This window comes from Trachurus trachurus (genome assembly GCF_905171665.1).
Source record: "Trachurus trachurus genome assembly, chromosome: 5".
NCBI lineage: Eukaryota > Metazoa > Chordata > Actinopteri > Carangiformes > Carangidae > Trachurus > Trachurus trachurus.
In genome coordinates this window covers 30,215,449-30,236,216 of record NC_139896.1, presented here as the reverse complement: position 1 = coordinate 30,236,216, position 20,768 = coordinate 30,215,449, and the positions used below count along the sequence as shown (strand labels likewise).

Genomic DNA, 20,768 nt, shown 5'->3' with positions numbered 1-20,768 from the left:
TAGGATCAGTTTATAAAATAATTCATTGTTAATCTATTAAAAACCTACAGGATGTGACAGATGGTTAAATATATACATAATCTGTTATCCTATATTCTTGATAAATCAAAAAGGAAATCATATTCATATACATCCATACATATTCAGGTCCTTTTTTAAACAAAGATAGTCTCAGTGTACTATCAGTGGGGGGAAAAAATCACAGTGATGTTGTTTTTGCCTTAGTAAGCACTGGAGGTTATTTTTTATTTTCGTAATCAACTCATTGACACAGCCCTTTAATGTAGGCACTGATTTATTTAAAGCCGTTCTATATCACAGACATTATTTAGTCTTTTACTTCAGATAAGTGCTAAATGCTGACCCAGATCTGACATGTTCTTATGGATAACATGGTAATCTGTTAATCTTCTATAAGCATTGTGTTTGAATGGATTCGTATTTGGTCAGATATTGCACAGTATTACAGACTCCGGCGGCAGACACACATCAGACACACTCGCCATGAGAGCAAACAGCACAGAGGGACAATAATAACACCAGCTCTGTCTGTATTACAGTACTGTAGAAACCAGATATTATTACTCAGTAACTGGGGACGCATCATGTGAAGAGAGAAGCTTTCTGCTCAGGTTGTGTGGAAGAAGAGCGCAGAGTTTATCTTTGAGACATTTTTCGTTATTCATTGCTCAGATATTTTAGGATTTTTTGCTGTGTGTGTCTTAACACATTCATATGCACTTGTGTAGGCTACGGTGGTTTATGAATGAAGACACAGAAGGAGCTTAATCTCACAGTTTCGTGTGACTTCTACTGTGGCGTATGCACTGTGCGCACCCTGAGGTCACCACTCAAAATTGCGGGAGATAATGAGTTTGAGCGGTGGCACTGCAGCAGACAGATGGCCCCGTCACTGTAGCGTCATGCTCCGCACAGTCCTTGACCACACAACCACTAGAAGAAACATGGCATATTTATCCTGTTTTTTTTGTTGTTGTCTTTTAGTTCTGTTTTTTCAACACTTTAATTGTTCTCAACTTGATTTGTGATCAATGTTTGTGTCAGCTGCTCACAGGTGCTAAACTCAAGCTAAGCAGAGCTAATCAAGCACTATTATAACTTTCATTATCTCCACATGTGTTTCTCTCAGTGATAATGAGCACAGAGCAGGTAGTCACTGCCATATTTTTGCATTATTTTAAGTGGTGCTTTTTAAAGTTTCACACATTCAAACTTGAGAAGCAGCTGCAGAATAGGCGCCACATGCAGATTGTGGGATTACTCTGCCATGCCCCGGGACATGAGGGAGGTCGTGTATCAAATCATGTAGATTTCTGGTTCTCCACAGACACAGTCCTGCTGTTTCTGACAGATGTTTGGCCCTCGCTAAAGATTCAAAACAAAACATTGCCCTGTGGCATTTTTTCCTCAGATTTCAGTACAAGTTGGGTGATGTCATAGACACTATCACCAGTGTGCTGTGGTGTAACATAGTAGCTGCTGAGGTCCAGTTCAAGTGTTCATCTTTAAACAATCACAACTCTCAGCAAGTCGTTACAGGCTTCAGTTGACTTTGAGCAATTAATTTAGCGTGAACATGTGACTTTCAAATATGCTGGTTTAGTTCAACAGGACTGCAGCCTACCTGTAATTCACCTGTACCCCTCAATTCACTTAAGGAATAGTTTGATGCTTAGTGCTTTCTTGCCTTGAGTTTCATGAGGATGTCACATTTCCATGTCAATATGTTAAATGTTAAAGGGATAGCACCAATTGTCGGTGCAAGCTTTTTTTAGAACGGCAGAGCAGAGCCGCAAGCTGCTCAGAGCTACGCTATGGAGGCTATTGGGATTTCTTGGTTTTCCTCATGAAATCAAATCAAATACACAATCCAACAACTCCAAAACGCTCTCTCATGGTCAAGTTGTGACCTGCACATTCACCACGCTATGAGATCATAACGGAACGTTACGAGACAGAGTTGTTTTTGAGGTAAATACATGCAAAACCGCTGATGTGCGTTATCGTCGGGGCCAGTTTTTCAGCAAGCAGTCTCTGCATTTGCCTCGAAAACAACTCTGTCTCGTAACGTTCTGCTATTATCTCATAGCGTGGTGAATGTGCAGGTCACAACTTGTCCACCAGAGCGTTTTGGAGTTGTTGGATTGTGTGTTTGATAAGGGAAACCTCCGTAGCGTAGCTCTGAGCAGCTTGTGGCTCTGCTCTGCCGTTCTAAAAACAGCTTTCACCAACAATTAAAGGTAACGTACCTACTCCTAAGACTATAGGAATTATGGCAATGGGCCAATTTGCCAAAATGTTGAACTATCCCTTTAGGTTCAAGCCAGTACTAGTTAGCTTAGCTTAGACTGCAAACAAGGAGAAGCAGCTACCTTTCTTTGTCCAAAAGTTTTAAAAAATCTGCCTTCTGTATCCAGTCTTTAAATCCAGTGACCGTACAGTATGTATACAATATTATCATTCCCGTGCTGAGATAAATCAATGAACGCTATGTCGTGGTACCAGCCTCCATGTTGCTTAATCACAGACTAATTCACTCTGTGTCAACTGGGCCCATGCAGAGTGAATGATACAGGTGTCAAATGACAAAGAGGGTCTGTTTTTCAATATGCAGCCCGTGACAGCAGTGTTAGAAATCTAAATAGCCTCTTCCAAGTTCCCAATGTTCTTCCACTGGCACTTGCTTGGTGCCGTGCCCAATGTGCACATAATAAACGTGTGAATCAATTACAGCTATCTGCACTTGGCATCCTTGTGCTGACCTCAGTTGTAATGTAAACCCACAGGCAATTCATTAATGGAAACGGTTCCCAATAGATAGCGTATATGTGCATTGATATGCGCTACGCACACACACACACACACTTGCACACACGTACAGGTCTGTATAACAAAAAATGTGGGACCTCATTTTTGCTGGATATACACCTATCTGCTCCACTGACTCAAGCATGTACGCAGATGTGTGTTAAAGGGCAGTATTTTTCAGTGGAAGGATGATAAATGAATAAAATCAACATCCATTTTGAATTTTATAGGTGAACCAGCGATGCTTCAGCTGCTGACCATGATGAATTACCATTAAGTGGTGAATACTCTGGTCAGGTAGCTGTGAGAGGCAGCAATATGCATTATTTAAGCTCATATGTATTATAGAGTGGCAGCATGATACCCTGAGTGGGAAATGGACCTGACCCGTACATGGACAGAGGGCCTTTTCAGGATGCAGAAAGTACAGCGCTTGCATAGAGTATCACTGTGTCGGGGACTCGGGGTTATTATAAAATAGGCATGTTCTGCTGCTTCTTTGCACAGCTCTCCTGGTGTATAACATAGAAGCTGTCACTACGTTTTCTGCTGTGTTGCACAAGCGTGTCTAATTTGACTCGGCGCATTCCACGCAGGTCTACGCAACCTCTGTTCCCTCAGTGTGAGTTTGTCCTTGTGATAATAACAGCACAAATTAACAATAAAGATCCCATATATAGTCCTGCTGAAGATTTAAAAACGCCCCTAATCCCAGCAGCCTACGCCGGCCTCCCACGCACCCACCCTCCATGTGATTTGAGGCTCTGCAGGGAGCTTCTGAGAGAATTAAGTGTTTATTTGTGAATCCTCTCAGTCTCTTCTCGGTCGTCTTTTTCTCTCCTTTTCCTTCCTTTCTTGTCTTTCTGTCAGATTCGGCTTTGTGCTCATTTGATACCATTCTTTCGTAAATCCTTAAAGAGTGTTTGGCTTGTCCTTTTGTTTCCAGTTGTAAACACAGTGCTCAGAGATCACAGGATGATTCATGTTTCTTTGAGGGGAAACTCCACACGGAAACTTTGCTAATATGAAGTTTTGTAAATACACTTATCCGTGTCACAGACTTTGGAATAGTCGTAGAAAAGTTTGGTCTGTTTCTTGTTTTTCCTTTTTAGCCTTTTATTTTTTAAGCAAAATCCTCTAACAACCGGCCTACAGCCCTCCTAGTGCTGCGGTGAGCTAAATGCGAATGCTAGCCTGGCAAAGTGCTCACACAGTGGCAATGCTAACACACTGATATTTAGAGTTTATGTGAACTTTTGAATCAAAATTTCATGGCAACCCACCCAGTGGTTGTCAAGATGTTATTACCAAAAAAAAACCTCAAATGTCACCAACCGACAAATCAACGTTTCCGTCCCTGGAGCTGCTAGCATAGCCTGGATAAGATATGAGATTTGAGAGTGTACCTTGAAATTGATGCTGACACCTGTGATCCATTCTATATTAATCCTACTCTCACCTATGCATTTTAATTCTCTTGCTGTCATCTGAAGAAAAACCTTGCAGCAACAGATTATTAATAAGATGAGGCCTAGCGTGCTCTCGTCAATACATTACTTCCAGGGGTTATTTCTGTCCAGTGTCTATTTTTACTTCCAGGCCACTGTGTTACCTACACGATGTGTTTAATCAAGAGCTGAGGCGGGCTGCTGTCTTCTCCCAGGACAATCTCAACTGATCTTTATACTGTAATTAGTGGAGGCCAGAGCTTAACAGACATATGCTCCTCTCATAATACAGTGCAGAAAGCACAGCTGGGAACACACATGCACACACACACACAGGCACAGGCACAAATCAAGTAGCCTAATCCAGCTGCAACAAGAGAAGACACTTCACTTCATGGACTACTATTATGATGACTATATGTGCTCATAGCTGATTAGATAATATTACATATATGCCAAAGTGTCTGTTTGCCTTCTGGTGTTAATTTTCTGCAGTGGTGTACATGTGATGTTGGAGTGAAATGAGGCTTTTCATCTCTGCATCATCAACTCAATTTCATGCTCATCTTTGATGTATTTGATGGATAAAAAAACTTTGACTTTAACCCTTTTAATTAATTTATAGACTATCAGGCAAAAGTGTTCTAGCCCCGCAGACATAATATAACAGAGCTTTTTGATATACAATATAGAAGTTGATCTCTGTAGCTTATAAGGGAACTGATAAAGCGATGGTGAATGGAAACAGCTTAGTTCAACAGTTCTGATTCTCTGGTTATGACTTTAAGCTTCATGTCAGTTTGTACAGCAGTATTAATCATGTTCTGATGATTCCCTGTGGTCTGGAGGTCAGGAGGATGCGACTTCAGAGTGACAGGGAGGTAAACATGAGCAGAGGCTAATTTGGTCCAGCGGTTATCGTTTCACTCAGCTCACAAGCAGTTCCAGGGACATGGTGCTTGCTCACTCGCCCTCAGGGAGGCTGACAGTTTGAGTCAACACAGTCACCTGCATTGCAGGTACACACTTACATAACGATCCTCATTTTCACACAAAGCCTCCGAGCAGGACGCCGTCATGGGAAACAAGTTTTGGATGTTTTTATTGGTGAATTCTTGGCAAAGTTTATCAATAAAGAGGAGCTTATGAAAGAATGGCTTATTAGGAGGCTTTAAGTAAGCATTTTAAAGACTTTCCTGGTTGTTTGAAACGGCTCCGCTCATATCAGCGAGTTACAGAAAAGCTTTTGTTGTATTGTTTTTTTTTCCTACCCCCCTTTACATCCCCAGCCAACATTTGTCACACTGCTTACAATTTTGTTTCAAGAAAACTTTGATATAGGTGTCCTTATGTTTACTGATTCAAAATTTGCTGCATAGTAATTTGTTTGAGGAATGTGACGTTGCTTTGATGTCCTGCTGTATTAGCTGCTTAACCCCCTACAATACAACAACAGAAAATCCCTCTGCACTCTCTGTAGAAAGCCATTACTGTTTTCATCCTTTACCCCCAGCTCCATTTACCCCAACCCCACTGGCACACACACACACACACACAAAACACCCAAGTAATATATTGTAGCTGTGCACCAAAACCACAAGAACTGACAGGGGAGAAGTAAACAATGTTAAGACAGCTTTATTTAAACTTTCTGTGAATACAGTTGAAGATTAATCCCCAATACTGTGCTGTATCTACGCACATCGGCTGGTTATGATTACATTCAGTGCCACTATATTATACTGACATTAGTTTACAAGGTCAGTACGGTGGGAAGAAATAGGAGGCATTTCAGGAAATGACAAGGAAGTGGTTAAAGCATCTGTTTCCTAAAGGCCATGGTTTGATCAGCTGATAAAACTTTATAAACGCTCAGCAGGAATATGAAGGAGCATAAATCACTGAAAGAGAGCAGACATCATTTTCTTTGCTCTTGGCTCCTCCAGCGTCCATCAGGACAGAGTAAATGCAATTTGGTCGTTCAGTGGAGTCTTCGGTTCAGAATATCACTTAAGGAGGACGGCTATGACAGCACTGTATGTCTACATCCTGCGTGACCTTATTATTTAACTATCAGGTACTGTACCTGAGAGATTAGAGGAGGGGAACAGGCAGCACCGTCCGCCACCTCTGGCTTTGTCTTGATCAGAAATAGCCGAGCAGAATCACTGTGCGAAATAAAATTACACACAAGTGAATTGTCAGGGAGGCTGAGGTGGAGAAGTGACAGCCGTGCACATCACAAATCCTCCGGGCAGAGCAGTTGGCTGCTGTCACAGCACAGATTTCTGACACCCCTCGCAGTCGCCCCATGTTATTCTCTTGGTTCAGCTTTCAGGTTCACTATGCTTCAAAGACACAGTAGTTCCCGTTAGGTTTGACAGAAAATTGTCCCGTAGTTAAGGTAAAGGTTTCACTTGGATTACAGGAACAAAACAAATTTCATCCTCCAACAGAGGATTTTATCCTCCACATATTGTCTATGGTTTAGATTTTATTCATCCAACATTTGAAATTTTGTGTCTGAGATATCTCCAGTTTACATTTGTCTCAGCAAAAAAAAAAGATTTTCACATTTTATGAGTGATGTCTTAGTTACTCGGAGTCATTCACAGACCTCTGTGTCAACAGTTTTCACTGCTATGGTCTGTGCCTCTGAGAAATAGTCTATTTTATAAATGTTCACAGTGAGGTCTGTGAACTATCCAAAGCAACAAGGACATTGTTTATGAAATAATCAATGACATGATGTTCATTTGGCAGATGCTTTTTGTCCAAAGCTCAACTCACAAAGCATATTCAGACCACGCAGGAGAAAGGCCTGGATACTGCATCATCTCTAACTGGCAGTGTCTTCCAGACAAATGACTCGAATCATGTTCAGTGTGCAATTCAGTGCAGTAGTACCCAGTAACTAAAGATTTTTTTTTCCCTTTGACAAGACATAATTAAGAGACAGACAGCTAGACATCCCGAGGCAGAGGAGCACCGTAGTCTTCACAGTCCAGTTTGCCAGCATCAGAGGTCTGAACCTGGATGTGAGCATCAACATGAGGCAGTGTAGTGAACAGAGGGGAGGAGCAGACTGGTACAGTGACAGCAGTCTGGATTAACTGGAGACACACACTGGATCACACCTCGACTGCTCCCATCGCTAATTAGATGATCAACAGAAAAAGGATTACCTCCCACTTTGATTATCAATTATAACAAGTCATCATCAAACAGAAATGTCAGGAACTATAATCTGTAGTTAAACCGTCTGAATTGTGTGTCATTGTAAAGGAATATTTTCAGGGTTGGGATTGTTTGTTGCAGAAACGTGATGTTGGGATGGACATGGTTGAACATTTACATTTATTGATATTTTATTTGGAAAATGAATAAATAAAAATAATCACTAGGTGCATCACCAAACTCGGGAGAGGGAGGGAGAAAGAAAGTCACAGACTTACAAGATTTGGCCAAACAAAACCAAGTGAGACCAGGAGAGGAAACTAATAATAAAAAGTGTTATTTGTAATTTGAATTCACTGAACCTTTCACAGGGAGCTGCAATAAAACAAGACTGAAAAGTTAGAATACAAAAAGTCAAAATTTGCAATATGAGGCAGCACACTGGTTCATATCAGGCAGCCCTGCTGAGTGAAGCTTTCCATGAGTTTATCTGTGCACTTGCTGTGAAACTGGCTGATTGGAAAGTTCTTGTTTAATGACAGCGGCCAATCAAAACCCCAGTCTCATTTCAAATACTGCGAGCAGTCAGAATTGACTGTTTTTAAATAGAGGATGTTTTTTTTCTGCAACAATAGCTTTAAGTTTAACTCAATATTCCAACAAAGCTCACATTAAGCATCTTTGATCATTCAAGTATAGAAATAAGGCCTTTTTAATCCTGCATACGTTCCAGGGGAGACTAGTTCAGGTCTTTGACCACCAATCCACACAGACCTTATATTTCACCTTCTTCAGCAGAGAACTGAGCCTTCTCTTGGACCTAATCATTAGCTGACAGGAGCTATGCTGTCTCTCTTCAATTCTGGTGGTGTGTGTTTGTATGTGTGTGTGTGTGTGTGTGTTGGCTTGTGACAGCTTTCTATGTGGGAAGGGGACAGGGAGTGATGGTCAGGTCCTGAGTGGCTTTGATGGACACTGTAATGGGAGGCTTGGATGAGAAGTTAATTGAATGGGCTACTGCTAAGTAGGAGGAAGAGTGGGGCTTCTCTTCTTCTGTGGGAGGACTCTAATAGCTTGGCCAGGCTGACTGCACAACCACTCAAGGGTCAGAGCAGAAAAAGCCCAGATGATAACAGCACATAGGCTGTGTACGGTTGATGTGACTCCCGTCAATTGAAATTGCTTTTTTTTTGATAGCATAAGACAGTGTGTGTGGAGGTATATTATCTATAGGAAGATGGTTTCCCTTGGTGCAGTTTTAACTCAGGGCAGCGTGAAGTAAAGCAGCTTTTCTGTCTGGACTCTTTACACATTCTGTGGATGAGAAACAGCCATATATTCAGGGAATAGGCTGAGGAAGCTTTCTTTGCTGTGATTTCATTTCACCCACAATCTGAGGCAGCAAGAGAAAGTGTGTGAGTGGATTTATGTGGATGTGAGCTTCTGCGTATGTGTTTGTTTGGGTGTGCGGATATTATTGGCTAAGAAGCTGGTTGAGGAAATAAATACGGTATTGGATTTGTAAGAATTATGTTATTGATTTCCCTCTAAGTTGCACACAGTTCTCACTGAATCCTCTGTAAATACCCCTCAAGACACAATTCGAACAGTTCTTAATTGATTTGCAGTCGACTGAACGTGTCACATGTCAAATAGTCATAGATTCCAAGTGAAAAGAAAAGAAAGGGAAAATGTCAAATTGGTTCTTTGGAGAATTAGTGAATGACGTGATGTGTGTGACAGCTAACAACAAGAGTATAAGACCAGCCCTCACATCACAAGTGCAGCTGATCATTTAAACAGCCTGTTCAGAGTTGAGGATTAAGCCGAGCATAACAACGCACCTCGGAAAATGCACATTTCTTGTCCAGCGGCATCAAAAGCAGCAGCCCAACTGGCTGTGACAAATATAGGAGAGCCTATAGATAGGTAAACAGATGAATAAGCGGATTTAGTCTGCAAGAAGGCCATGAAAGATTGCTCTCTCAGGGAAACAAACTGTTTTTGTCACATGCAGCACAGAGCTGCCCCGTGTGTCTCCACAGTCCTGAGACGACAGAGACCGATGGACTGTCCCTTCCTCTCTTATCGGAGCTGCTGCAGCCCCACAACTTCTGGCTGCAGGCCTGCAGAGACCTCCTTTCTTTCTCTCTCTGAGACACACACACATATACAAGCTAAAATTTACATAGTTTACGTAAGTCTCATGGGGATCTGCATACAATTAAGGGCACACTCCACTTTTCAGCCTGCTCTGTCTTTAGGGTGGTGGTGCCTGTGCTCTAAGGATGGAGGCGTTAAACTGTCAGTCAGTCCAACTCTTCACTTTATCTCTCATATGATCAGTCACTGGATTGGCATGACTTTGGTGATCTATGACTCCACAGCACCAGCGTCAGGTGAAAATCCAGTTGGCTCACTTTAATTTATGACTCAGTGCCAGAAATACTAACATGACCAACTACCACGACTGTGACTGTGAGATGTAACACACTTTTGTAATAAAGCTGAAATACTGAATTTAAAGGAGACATATTATGCTCCCTTTTCACAAATTAAAATAGTTTCCAGGTGTCTTAAAGACATGTCTGTGACATGCTTTGGTCAAAATACCCCAAGGATCAAACATCACAGCTCTTTTCATCCTCTCAAAACAGGCCTGTTCAGAACGGCTGGTTTCAGTGCCTGTCCCTTTAAATGCAAATGACCACTGCTTGCCCCACCCCTTCTACCAGTCCCAGGTAGGGGTGGGATTATGCAAATTCGAAACCAGTTTACATCACTGGAAGACAACTGAGGGAACAGCTCGTAAAACCACATGGATTTCAACCTGGAGCCTGCACATTACAGATTGTTTTGTCAATTCTCACATTTTGGGAGACGGAAGGCAAGACAAACACCCAAATATATGTTAAAGAGCCTTCAAAAAGTGATATTTCCATAATATGTCCCTTTTAAAGATAAATAATCATGAACGATGACAAATTGGAGATATAAAAGAATTCATGATTACAACTAAAGCCTGATCGTTTGGAGGATATGAAAATAAATGTTATGACCAAAATTGTTCTACATGGTTATTACATTTACTTCTGCATGTCTGTCATCAGTCTTTATCCACTGAACAGTTTGCTGTCGTTCCCTATGAGCCGCTTGTGTTTGTCATGTGTTGTTGTGGTTATGAAAAGTGTGTTTGTAACAGATCTTCTACCTGTACATGTGCAACATAAATCAATATAAATCAGTATGACACATTGTTGCTGTGCTACTTGTATAGATTTCCGTCCTCTCTCTTTTCTTTTCTTTTTTCTGTCTTGTGGCTCAGCGTACGTGTCCACCCGCTCCTGTTTATTACTTCACTCTTCAGTTCACCGTGTCCTCTCCTTAGTTTCTGGCTCCTGTTTGCTCGCCTTGTTTCCCCCCTGAGGGTCGGGAGGCGTTTCACAGCGGATGGAAAGCACAGCGCTGGGGAGCACGGCTCAAGCGTGTGTGTGTTGCTAATATTTTATTAAGTCTTATCAGACCGCTGTCTCTCACTTGCCCACCACCGTCTCTGGTTGCAGTCCTGTCACTCACAATTTATCAGAATCAAAACACCTGCAGCCACAGCAGAGGGGGAGCCTATACATTTTTTAAAACATGCAGCATATTCACACCACTGCTCTTTAGTTCCAGCTGTTTAACATGATCTCCTTTATTTCCCCCCACTCATTGTACACCTCCATTTCCTCTTCTGCAGACTTTAAATTCCCACACTCTCTCTCTCTGTTTCCCCGTCAGTGTTGCTGCGTGAGGAGGTGGCCCAGCTTCAAGAGGAAGTCCACCTGCTGAGGCAAATGAAGGACATGTTGAATAAGGACCTGGAGGACACCCAGGGAGGCTGCTCTGCCAACCTGCTCTCAGCGACCGAGCTCCGTGTGCAGCTGGGTGACAAGGAGCAGGAGCTGGACCGTGCCAAGGAGGCCTTACAAGGTCGGTCTCACCTAATCCACCAGGGTCCCTGCTCTCCAACAGCTATCGTGAATATACATCATATAAAGCTGTCCCGGCTCTTAGTGGGGAGTTTCACTCAGTTAGTTTTTATCACCGTGTCAGATATTAGCCCCATTTGCTATAAATCAAACATAACAGAAACACCAATTACTGTTTTATCATTTGTATTTCTTACTGGCAAACACTAATTTCTGTGCAATGATTATATAATGAACATTATCTACACTCGCATATAGTAGTTATACAGTATGTCTTTGACTTTCTACTGATATGAGTGATGCAAAAATATCATAATTATTCATACAAGCGCCTGTTGAGTCTGAGCCCATCAAAATTCTCCCATTTTCATCCTTTTGTCTTGTTTTCCTCTGCATCCAGAGATCGTTCAATTTGAGCCAGAGCTACGAATGCAAATCAGTGTTTTGTCAAGTTTTGTTCTCATTCAATTAGAATATGTTGATTTCGTGCATCACAATCATTTGAAGAATGAGTCATTTAATGAACTTAAGGAAAGCGTGATTTACGAGGCTCGTTTTAAATCTATTACAAATCTCTGTTTCTGGCATAAGTTCCATTTTCAGCTGATTTTTTGCTTCTTTGAGAAGTTAAACACAACATAATTCAAAGTCTTATTTCATCATCCTAAATTTACACAGTGGTGCTTTATGTAAATGTCATTAACTCAGTGTTCTTTACTCTCAGCAAACACTGGATTTCATCTCTGACCAGCAGATTTAACTCAGTCTTGTTTGTACCAAAGGGATCAGAGCCACACATAGCAACCGTTTACAGAGCAGAGTTGAGACATCATTCGGTCTCAGAACTGGGTGTCGCCCCCGATGAGCAGCCAAGTAGATTCCAGGTTCAGCTCATTGTAATCAACATCCATCAATCATGACAAAGAAGCTTTACTTTGAAATATTAATGTGCTATCGATGTAGACTGGAATGCAGTGCTGATTATATAGTATTGGATTGTCGTCCTTCCTTGTCTGAAAACAAGTTCAGCTTATGCAACCAAATAGTTGCTAGGCGTAAAAAGAAAAAGTCAGCCTCACAGTGATTATTTGCAACAGAGATCCTATAAAAGAAAAGTGCATTTAGTTTAGTTAACACCTTTTGTCGTGTGTGTGGCTCTCTCCTCTGCCTGCACAGCTACAGGTGACTAACAGCAAACTCGAAAAACTGTGCGGCGTGACTGCTGCAAAACAGGTTTGAACGCAGAGAGTAAAATACGAGGACGCTGAATGTTGACAGGAGGAATGCTCCCTGAGTGACAGATGTGCACAGTTATGAAAAGTACAGGTTCCAGTCTGGCCTCTTCTCTCTCAGCTCCAGGCTCTCAGGAGAGCAGTGTTGTTGTTGGTTTTTTTTTTTTCCACTGCAAACAGCCACACCAGTTGGCATCAGCGCTGTTGGGTTGCCTCTGTGGCACAGTGCTGTCGAGAAAAATAAGGTCCAATTGGTTTTCTCCTGAATGAGCCAGCAGAGTCTCCACACGCCGGCCGAAACAGTTTCACATATGAATGAATAAGTGCCAGTGTGCCACTTATCTTTGGAGATGATTACATCATTTTCTCTGGGTAGTTTCTGTCTGAGGAAGAAGAAGAAGGAGAAAAAACAAAAAAGAAACAAAGCAGCAGCTGCGGCTCCTCATTAACAGAAGGCACAGTGTCACCCAGTGGCTCCCTGCTGCAACTGTTTCCGACTTAGACACAGCAAAAAATTGCACCGACTTGATGGATTTGTATTGTTCTGCCCGACAGTGAAATTGGCTGTTAAAGTGCCTCTTGCTATGCACATGCATGTGGTGAGAGTGTTTGTTTGTGTCGTGCAGCCATGAAAGGCGACCGTAAGCGTCTAAAAGTGGAGAAGGCAGACCTGGTGAGTCAGATGCAGCAGCTGTACACAACACTGGAGAGCAGAGAGGAGCAACTGCGAGAATTCATACGCAACTATGACCAGCATCGAAAGGTAACACTGGATGATCATTGATCATTTATTGATTATTATGACAGAGGATGTCCCAATCTATTTTGTTCTATCCTATTTTGTTGTATTTTATTTCCTTTTATTTTTTATTATATCTTTCTGTCCATTTTCCTTTGTTGTGTCATAATTGTTATCATGTCCCTATAAGCAGGTAGGTTGTAGGTTTTTGTTCCTGTTCTTTGTTTATACATGATTTTGATTATCCAATTGGGTGTGTTATGGGGATTTTAAGATTTCAGTAGGCACAAATATAATATTGATAACCTCACAACCTCAGAACAGACAAAGCTCTGTGGACCCCCTGAAATCTCTGACGCCCCCTAAGGGGGGCCTGGACCCCAGGTTGGGAACCAATGTTCTAAGCTATATATACAATTTAAATGTACAACAGCCTATATAATGTACAATTTTCTAAACATTTACATTTTTACAAAATAGTAAATAAGGTGACTTGAAATATACTGTTATCCATATGGCTACATATTATAGCATGTACAACGTAGCTGTGTTATACTACTCCATTGATCATAGGATTATACATGTGTGTGTGTGTGTGTGTGTTCATCAGGAGAGTGAGGATGCAGTGAAGGCCCTGGCGAAGGAGAAGGACATGCTGGAGAGGGAGAAGTGGGACCTGAGGAGGCAGACCAAAGAAGCCACGGAGCAGGCCAACATCCTGCGCTCTCAGATGGATATGAAGGAGAACAGGATCAAAGAACTGGAGGCAGAGCTCACCATGGTGAGTCATCCTGCATACGGACACACTCACAACTTTGGTGAATTAACTCAAACACAATGGTGTCACCTTGGCATCTTTATCCTGTGTGTGTGTGTGTGTGTGTGTGTGTGTGTGTGTGTGTGTGTGTGTGTGTGTGTGTGTGTGTGTGTGTGTGTGTGTGTGTGTGTGTGTGTGTGTGTGTGTGTGTGTGTGTGTGTGTGTGTGTGTGTGTGTGTGTGTGTGTGTGTGTGGCATAAATGCAAACAAGGTGTGGGCTTTGCAATCCTGTTGGTGTATTCATATCGGCTCAAACACATGCAGTAAGCTGCTCTGGTAGACAGTATATCCTCATCCTCATCCCTTCCTGCTCTCAGAGCATTAATTCCTTCTCTGGGCTGAGGCAGAAGAAATTCATTTTTCTTCTGTGTTGCTGTATTGGTCCCTCAGAGGTACAGTTGTCAGTCTGTGTGTCATTAATCTCTCTCCTCCCTCGGCACGTCACAGCCACCCTCAGATCCCACATGAAGCTGCAGCACAGATCAGATTTGTTGCCTCCTCCTCTCGTCTTATTGTTACCAACCGTTTCATTTTGCGTTAAGTACAGTATATATTGTCCACTATACGTCCACTTATAGTAATAAGAAATCCTGTAGAAAACAATCAGTATGAGTAGTTGTGGTGTAGTTTTAAAGAGACTGTAGTAAAATACTGTCTGTTGACTGACTTCAAAAGGCAAAGCTGCTATTACTGAGGATTTTTCCTCTAGAAAAACAAAGAAACTGCAAAGAGAAGATCAAAACCAAGCGCGTGTTAGTTCCTCTCTTGATACTTTCCAACTCCCAGAACCTGTTGGTGGCACTTAGCCTGAGGCCAATTCATTCCTGCTGAACACATAAATCTTTTAAAACAGGTGAGTTTTTACAGAAGTCCAATTTCCTAACACAGCAGGGCACTGTGGGTTTTAGCAAACATTACTCAACCAGGAGTAAATGGTGCATTTGTTAGGGAGCATTTTTAGCAGCAGATGAAATACAGCAGCAGTATGTGACATTGGTTTTACGTACAGTACAGTGTACTTACTCTGACCCAATGTAAAGTGCAGTGTTATGTTTCATTGTTTAGTTGTTGTCTTTTTCATGGAATTTTTGTGGGATTTTTTGACCAAAATAAAAAGATATAATCTTGCCGTCTTATCCATTTTCACTTGGCATGTGCACATGTGAGTGTAGATGCACACTGCCTACTGTATGTCTATGTGAGTTTAGTGGCAAAGCCCTTTTTTTTTTTGTCATACACGCAGGTATGGCTTATATACTGTAATGTAGAGAGGAAATTAAATAAGACATACGGAAGAAAACATAACAAGACTAGACAAATGTGGAGACAGCATGCACAAAAACTGCTGGGGGCTGGACAAAAAACTGGTCCAAAAGATCAAAAATAAAGTCTGCACACCAGCTCATATTGTTGCAGTTAAATGATATATCACCACATATGCGTGTGTGACATTTTTGGCAACCTGGGATGTCTGATGAAGGGTGGGGCGCCCAAAGCGTCACACACAGGTCTATGGTGATATATCATTTAAATACACCCATAGCAGCACTTCTGGTGTGCTGACTTTATTTTTGATTAAAACAAGACAAGGACATGAATTTTTAATCAAATTAAGAGATTAAAAACACACCTGGAATGATCTAGATCAGACACAGTCAACACAATTCATACCAGGCCTCAGAATTACACACACATGAGGCAGTAAGAGTCATTAAGGTGATGTTTTATTCATGGGGATCTTAATACCAAGGTATTAAAATGTGATCAATATTATCATCATATTAATAATATATAGTACAGACTGCAAAAGGGAAAGGGGGGGATGTCTAATTGGCTCATTTGAGAGTTAGTGAATTTCTAAACACAAGTGCTGTGTGACTGACAGCTAACAACAAGAGTATAAGACCAGCCCTCACATCACAAGTGCAGCTGATCATTTAAACAGCCTGTTCAGAGTTGAGGATTAAGCCGAGCACAACAACGACTCAGAAAATGCACATTTATTGTCCAGCGGCATCAAAAGCAGCAGCCCAACTGGCCGTGACAAATATAGGAGAGCCTATAGGTAAACAGATGAATAAGCGGATTTAGTCTGCAAGAAGGCCATGAAAGATTGCTCTCTCAGGGAAACAAACTGTTTTTGTCACATGCAGCACAGAGCTGCCCCGTGTGTCTCCACAGTCCTGAGACGACAGAGACCGATGGACTGTCCCTTCCTCTCTTATCGGAGCTGCTGCAGCCCCACAACTTCTGGCTGCAGGCCTGCAGAGACCTCCTTTATTTCTCTCTCTGAGACACACACACACATAGCTTCCTTACATACACACACCCTTAAGATTTACATAGTTTACATGACCCTTATAGGGATCTTACTTTTTTTTTTCTTCTTATGGTTATAAGTCGTGCTAGCAGCACTGCTCTAAGGATGGTAAGCCAAACTATTACTGTATGGTTCAAACTGAAATATCCCACCAATTACTGGATGAATTGGCATAAAATATTGTATATTCAAGGACTGTGTGTTGAGGTTAGAAAAATATATTTCAAAGCCATTAAAAAATAGGCACTAATGTGCAACAGCAAAACATTGGCTATCATTTCCAAATTATTTATGTCTGATTACCCTCTAGACAGTTATTACATTTATTTCCTCCTAAATATATCAAATATTAGACATCAGAATTAATCAAACAAACAGTTTACTCTTCTTTATAATCAGCACCACAGCCTACTGCTGCCAAAGTGGCTGTAGATCCTTAGTCTTACTGCTTGTCATAAACACACACACATACCCACACTCACTCACAGCGTTTAGGGGTGGAACTATATTTGAATTTATTGATTGAAGGATATGGAGTTGATAAATGGTTATCTGTCCTACTTATCCACCATTCATCAACTAAATATTCCATCACCATTTTTTTCTTTTTGCTATGCTCTTCCATCTCAGACGTTATTGCGGTATTATGCAGATTTTTATCTTTTATCTTTCACTTGTGGAGAGGCTTTCTTTTTCCAGGGTGTGAAAACACTCCTCGCAGCCATACTCAGCTGCTCTGCTATGAAACACAGCTGATGGTGCTCATTGTTGCTCATTGTAGTGATTTGCGTGTCCCCACAGGCGAAGCAGTCTCTGGCCACGCTCACAAAAGACGTGCCGAAGCGCCACTCGTTAGCCATGCCCACGGAGCCCGTGGTGAACGGCAGCCAGGAGTGGGTGATGCAGGCCGACCTTCCCCTCACCGCCGCCATCCGCCAGAGCCAGCAGACCCTCTACCACGGACACACCACGGACAGACAGGGTAGGCTCACTGACCCCATCAGCCTCTGAGTGTCCATGCTGCTTGGTGTTGCTTTTACAGACCTGACACACTAACACAGGGTTTCTTGGAGTTTTCTTTAGACTAACTGTGGGACTTTTCCAATGTGTGTGTGCCTGTGTTTGTGTGTGTGTGTGTGTGGGGGCCACCTCCAGCTGTGGTCAGGATCAGCCCCTGTCACTCTCGCCAGCCCTCTGTCATCTCCGACGCCTCGGCGGCCGACGGGGACCGTTCGTCCACGCCCAGCGACATCAACTCACCTCGTCACCGGACCCACTCCCTCTGCAATGTAAGAGCTGCCTGGCCCCCCCGACCAAGTAATCACACCTCCACACTCTTCTGCTGTTTGTGTGTGTCCCTCTGTCCTGTCGGCCTGCTGGGTGTCAGCCTGCCTGCGTGGTGGTGGTGGTGGTGTTACTTTGCATTTGACTCACTTCTAAAGGGATAGTTCAACATTTTGGCAATATGGCCCATTGCCATAATCCCTATAGTTTTAGGAGTAGGTTTGTTACCTTTAATTGTTGGTGCAAGCTGTTTTTAGAACGGCGGAGCAGAGCCATGAGCTGCTCAGAGCTACGCTACATAGGCTAATGGGATTTCTTGGTTTCCCTCATCAAACTCATCAAATACACAATCCAACAACTCCAAAACCGAACGTTACGAGACAAGTTATTTTCGAGGAAAATGCAGAGACTGCTTGCTGAAAAACTGCCCCCGACGGGAACGCACATCAGTTGCATGAGCCTCCATAGCGTAGCTCTGAGCAGCTCGTGGCTCTGCTCCGCCGTTCTAAAAATAGCTTGCACCGGCAATTAAAGGTAACGAACCTACTCCTAAAACTATAGGGATTATGGCAATGGGCCAATTTGCCAAAATGTTGAACTATCCCTTTAAGGCAGTAGTTTGGCATTGCAAGAGTTTGACATTGCGTGATTGCATTGTTGTCAAGAGTTTGATCAAAAGATGTCTTTCATGTTTTAGTGCTCCCTCTTAGAAAGTTAGCAATAGTTTGCAAGAGTGTGAGAATAAACAAGAGATTTTAGATCTCCAACAACCTTCAAAGTTTCATTTAGACAGCGATAGGCCTTTTTTCTTTTAGAGAATTAAATATTAGTCTGTATAAACCACATGCCTTTTTTATATCCATCTATTTTCTCTGTCCAATTGTGGAAAAAAACATCTATCAGCACCTCTTTAATTCTTGAGCTGACATATTATATCTCATTTGTTTAATCTGTACAAAAGCCAGAGAGCTCAGTTGCTATTTTTAATGCTAAGAAACACCAAGAAGTCAGAGTTCAACACATACAATTCCATACTGTTTTTGGCTGTAAGATGTAATTAATGGGCTTTAGCGGTGGAAGTTGCCAGACTGTGTCATCTTATTGACAGAGCTTTTATATATGAGCTGTGTCTTTGTACCAAGCTAAACATCTGGTGGCTGTGGCCTCATATTGACCAAGCAGACACATCAATCATTTCATCAAACTCTTGGCAAGAAAGCACATTCCACAAATGTGAAACTACTGCTTTAACCTCAGCTAAATGTGAGGACTAACCCGGGTCTCCCTTCTCCTCTGCTTGGTTCAGTCCATGGAGGACCTGGAGGACCAGAAGCGTAAGAAGAAGAAGGAGAAGATGACTCTGGGATCCCTGTCGCGGGTGTTCGCTCGGGGAAAGCAGCGCAAGTCACTGGACCCTGGCCTGTTTGATGGTACAGCCACCCCTGATTATTACATAGAGGAGGATGCCGACTGGTGATGCTGAGCGTGTGTGTGTGTGTGTGTGTGTGTGTGCGCGTGTGTGTGTGCGTGTGCTAATATTTGAATAAGTGAGGAAATCCATCTGGCTTTAACTGTGTGTAAAGAGCGTTTTGTTTGTGGGGTTGTGTGGAGTGGGGAGGGGGTTAAATTTTAAAAGAGAAGCCCTTAAAGAGACTGCTATTCCCATAAATGTACAGTACATTACCCTCAAATTGTATGTTTGTAAATTAGATATATATTTATAGGTGTACATGTATGCATATGTATATATGTTTACATGCATATAAATATATATAAATATATATATAGTATATGGGGTTATTATTATGTGTAGACATGTTTATGCTGTATTATCTTCGAGATGGCTCAATGTTTTATGTTTTTTTATAACTGGAGACTTGAAGGACTGCTGTTTATATGTATATAGGAGTTATTGTGAAACTAGTGTTTTTACTGTAAATGTCATTTGGCTTTTGTTACTTTACAGTTGCTTTTATCATGCTTTGCAACACTGATTTCTACTTTTCTCCTTATTCCCAATGTTACTTAGCCCGTTTCTTGTTAAGAAAGAGGAGATATTGGCTGATTGACTTGAAAAAAGAAACAATCTCATGGATTTCAATTGGCCAGATTCAGTTGTTTCACACTGCTCGTCGAAAAACAGCACTTCCAGGTGTTGCTGTTGCAGAAATGTCATCATGTTCACAGTATGAATTCTGGCTCGCAGCTGATAATCCATTCACAACATATCACAAAGTACTGGTGACCTCCACATCCATTTATTCTGAGAATGATATTCTCAGATACTATATTTAAAGACCAGCTGATAAAGGTTTAGAGTCTAGAATAAGTGTAGGAGCACAGACTTTGAATACACAAACGAAAAAATGAACAGTGACGCATTCAGGCTCACAGTTCGTCTGCTGTCAAACTCATGTGCGAGTGCCAAAGGTTAAACACTCATCACTGAACAATCTGTGTAACACTCTGTCAGTTAGCACCAGCCTCGTAACATTGTTTATGCCTGTCTTACTGAGAGCTGTCAAACGTGCCAATATGAGACAAAGGAATGTGCATCGAACACCTGCATGATCCCTCTGTGTTGCTTTGACAAGATGTCCATTCATTGCCAATCAGATTAATAATCTCCACACTCCTGTGTTGCTCCTGTGTTGCCTTTCCCCCTATACCAAGTTATCTTTCCTTGCATTATGAATGCACGCCCCCCTACCACACCCTCCACCCCTTTTTCTTTTACTGTTTTTTTTTTTTTTTTTTTTTTTTTTGCTTTGTGTAGAATCCCTCCTCATTTCTCGCAAATGTGGCTCTAATAATTCTCTGTTAAATGCTTTGTAATTTAGGAGATGTTGCATAAAAGATTAAATCTATTGAAGTATTTTATTTAAATAAAAAAAAAGACTCAAACAAGAGGTAACTTCGAATATTTATCTGCTGCAGCTGTTGCAGCCAGA

The 20,768-nt window shown here is 41.9% G+C and overlaps 1 protein-coding gene across 1 annotated transcript in view; it reads left to right on the top strand.

Moving 5' to 3' along the window:
- The window catches only part of kaznb (kazrin, periplakin interacting protein b), a gene marked incomplete at its 3' end in the record, with an annotated part of 60,568 nt that extends 41,274 nt beyond the window's left edge, over positions 1-19,294 (top strand). The window contains exons 3-8 of the mRNA XM_083972018.1: positions 11,235-11,426; positions 13,284-13,420; positions 14,007-14,177; positions 17,335-17,515; positions 17,689-17,822; positions 19,124-19,294. Coding sequence (XP_083828144.1) covers positions 11,235-11,426; positions 13,284-13,420; positions 14,007-14,177; positions 17,335-17,515; positions 17,689-17,822; positions 19,124-19,294 — 986 coding nt within the window. The remainder of the gene's footprint in view (positions 1-11,234; positions 11,427-13,283; positions 13,421-14,006; positions 14,178-17,334; positions 17,516-17,688; positions 17,823-19,123) is intronic.
- Between the last annotated feature and the right edge of the window lie 1,474 nt (positions 19,295-20,768).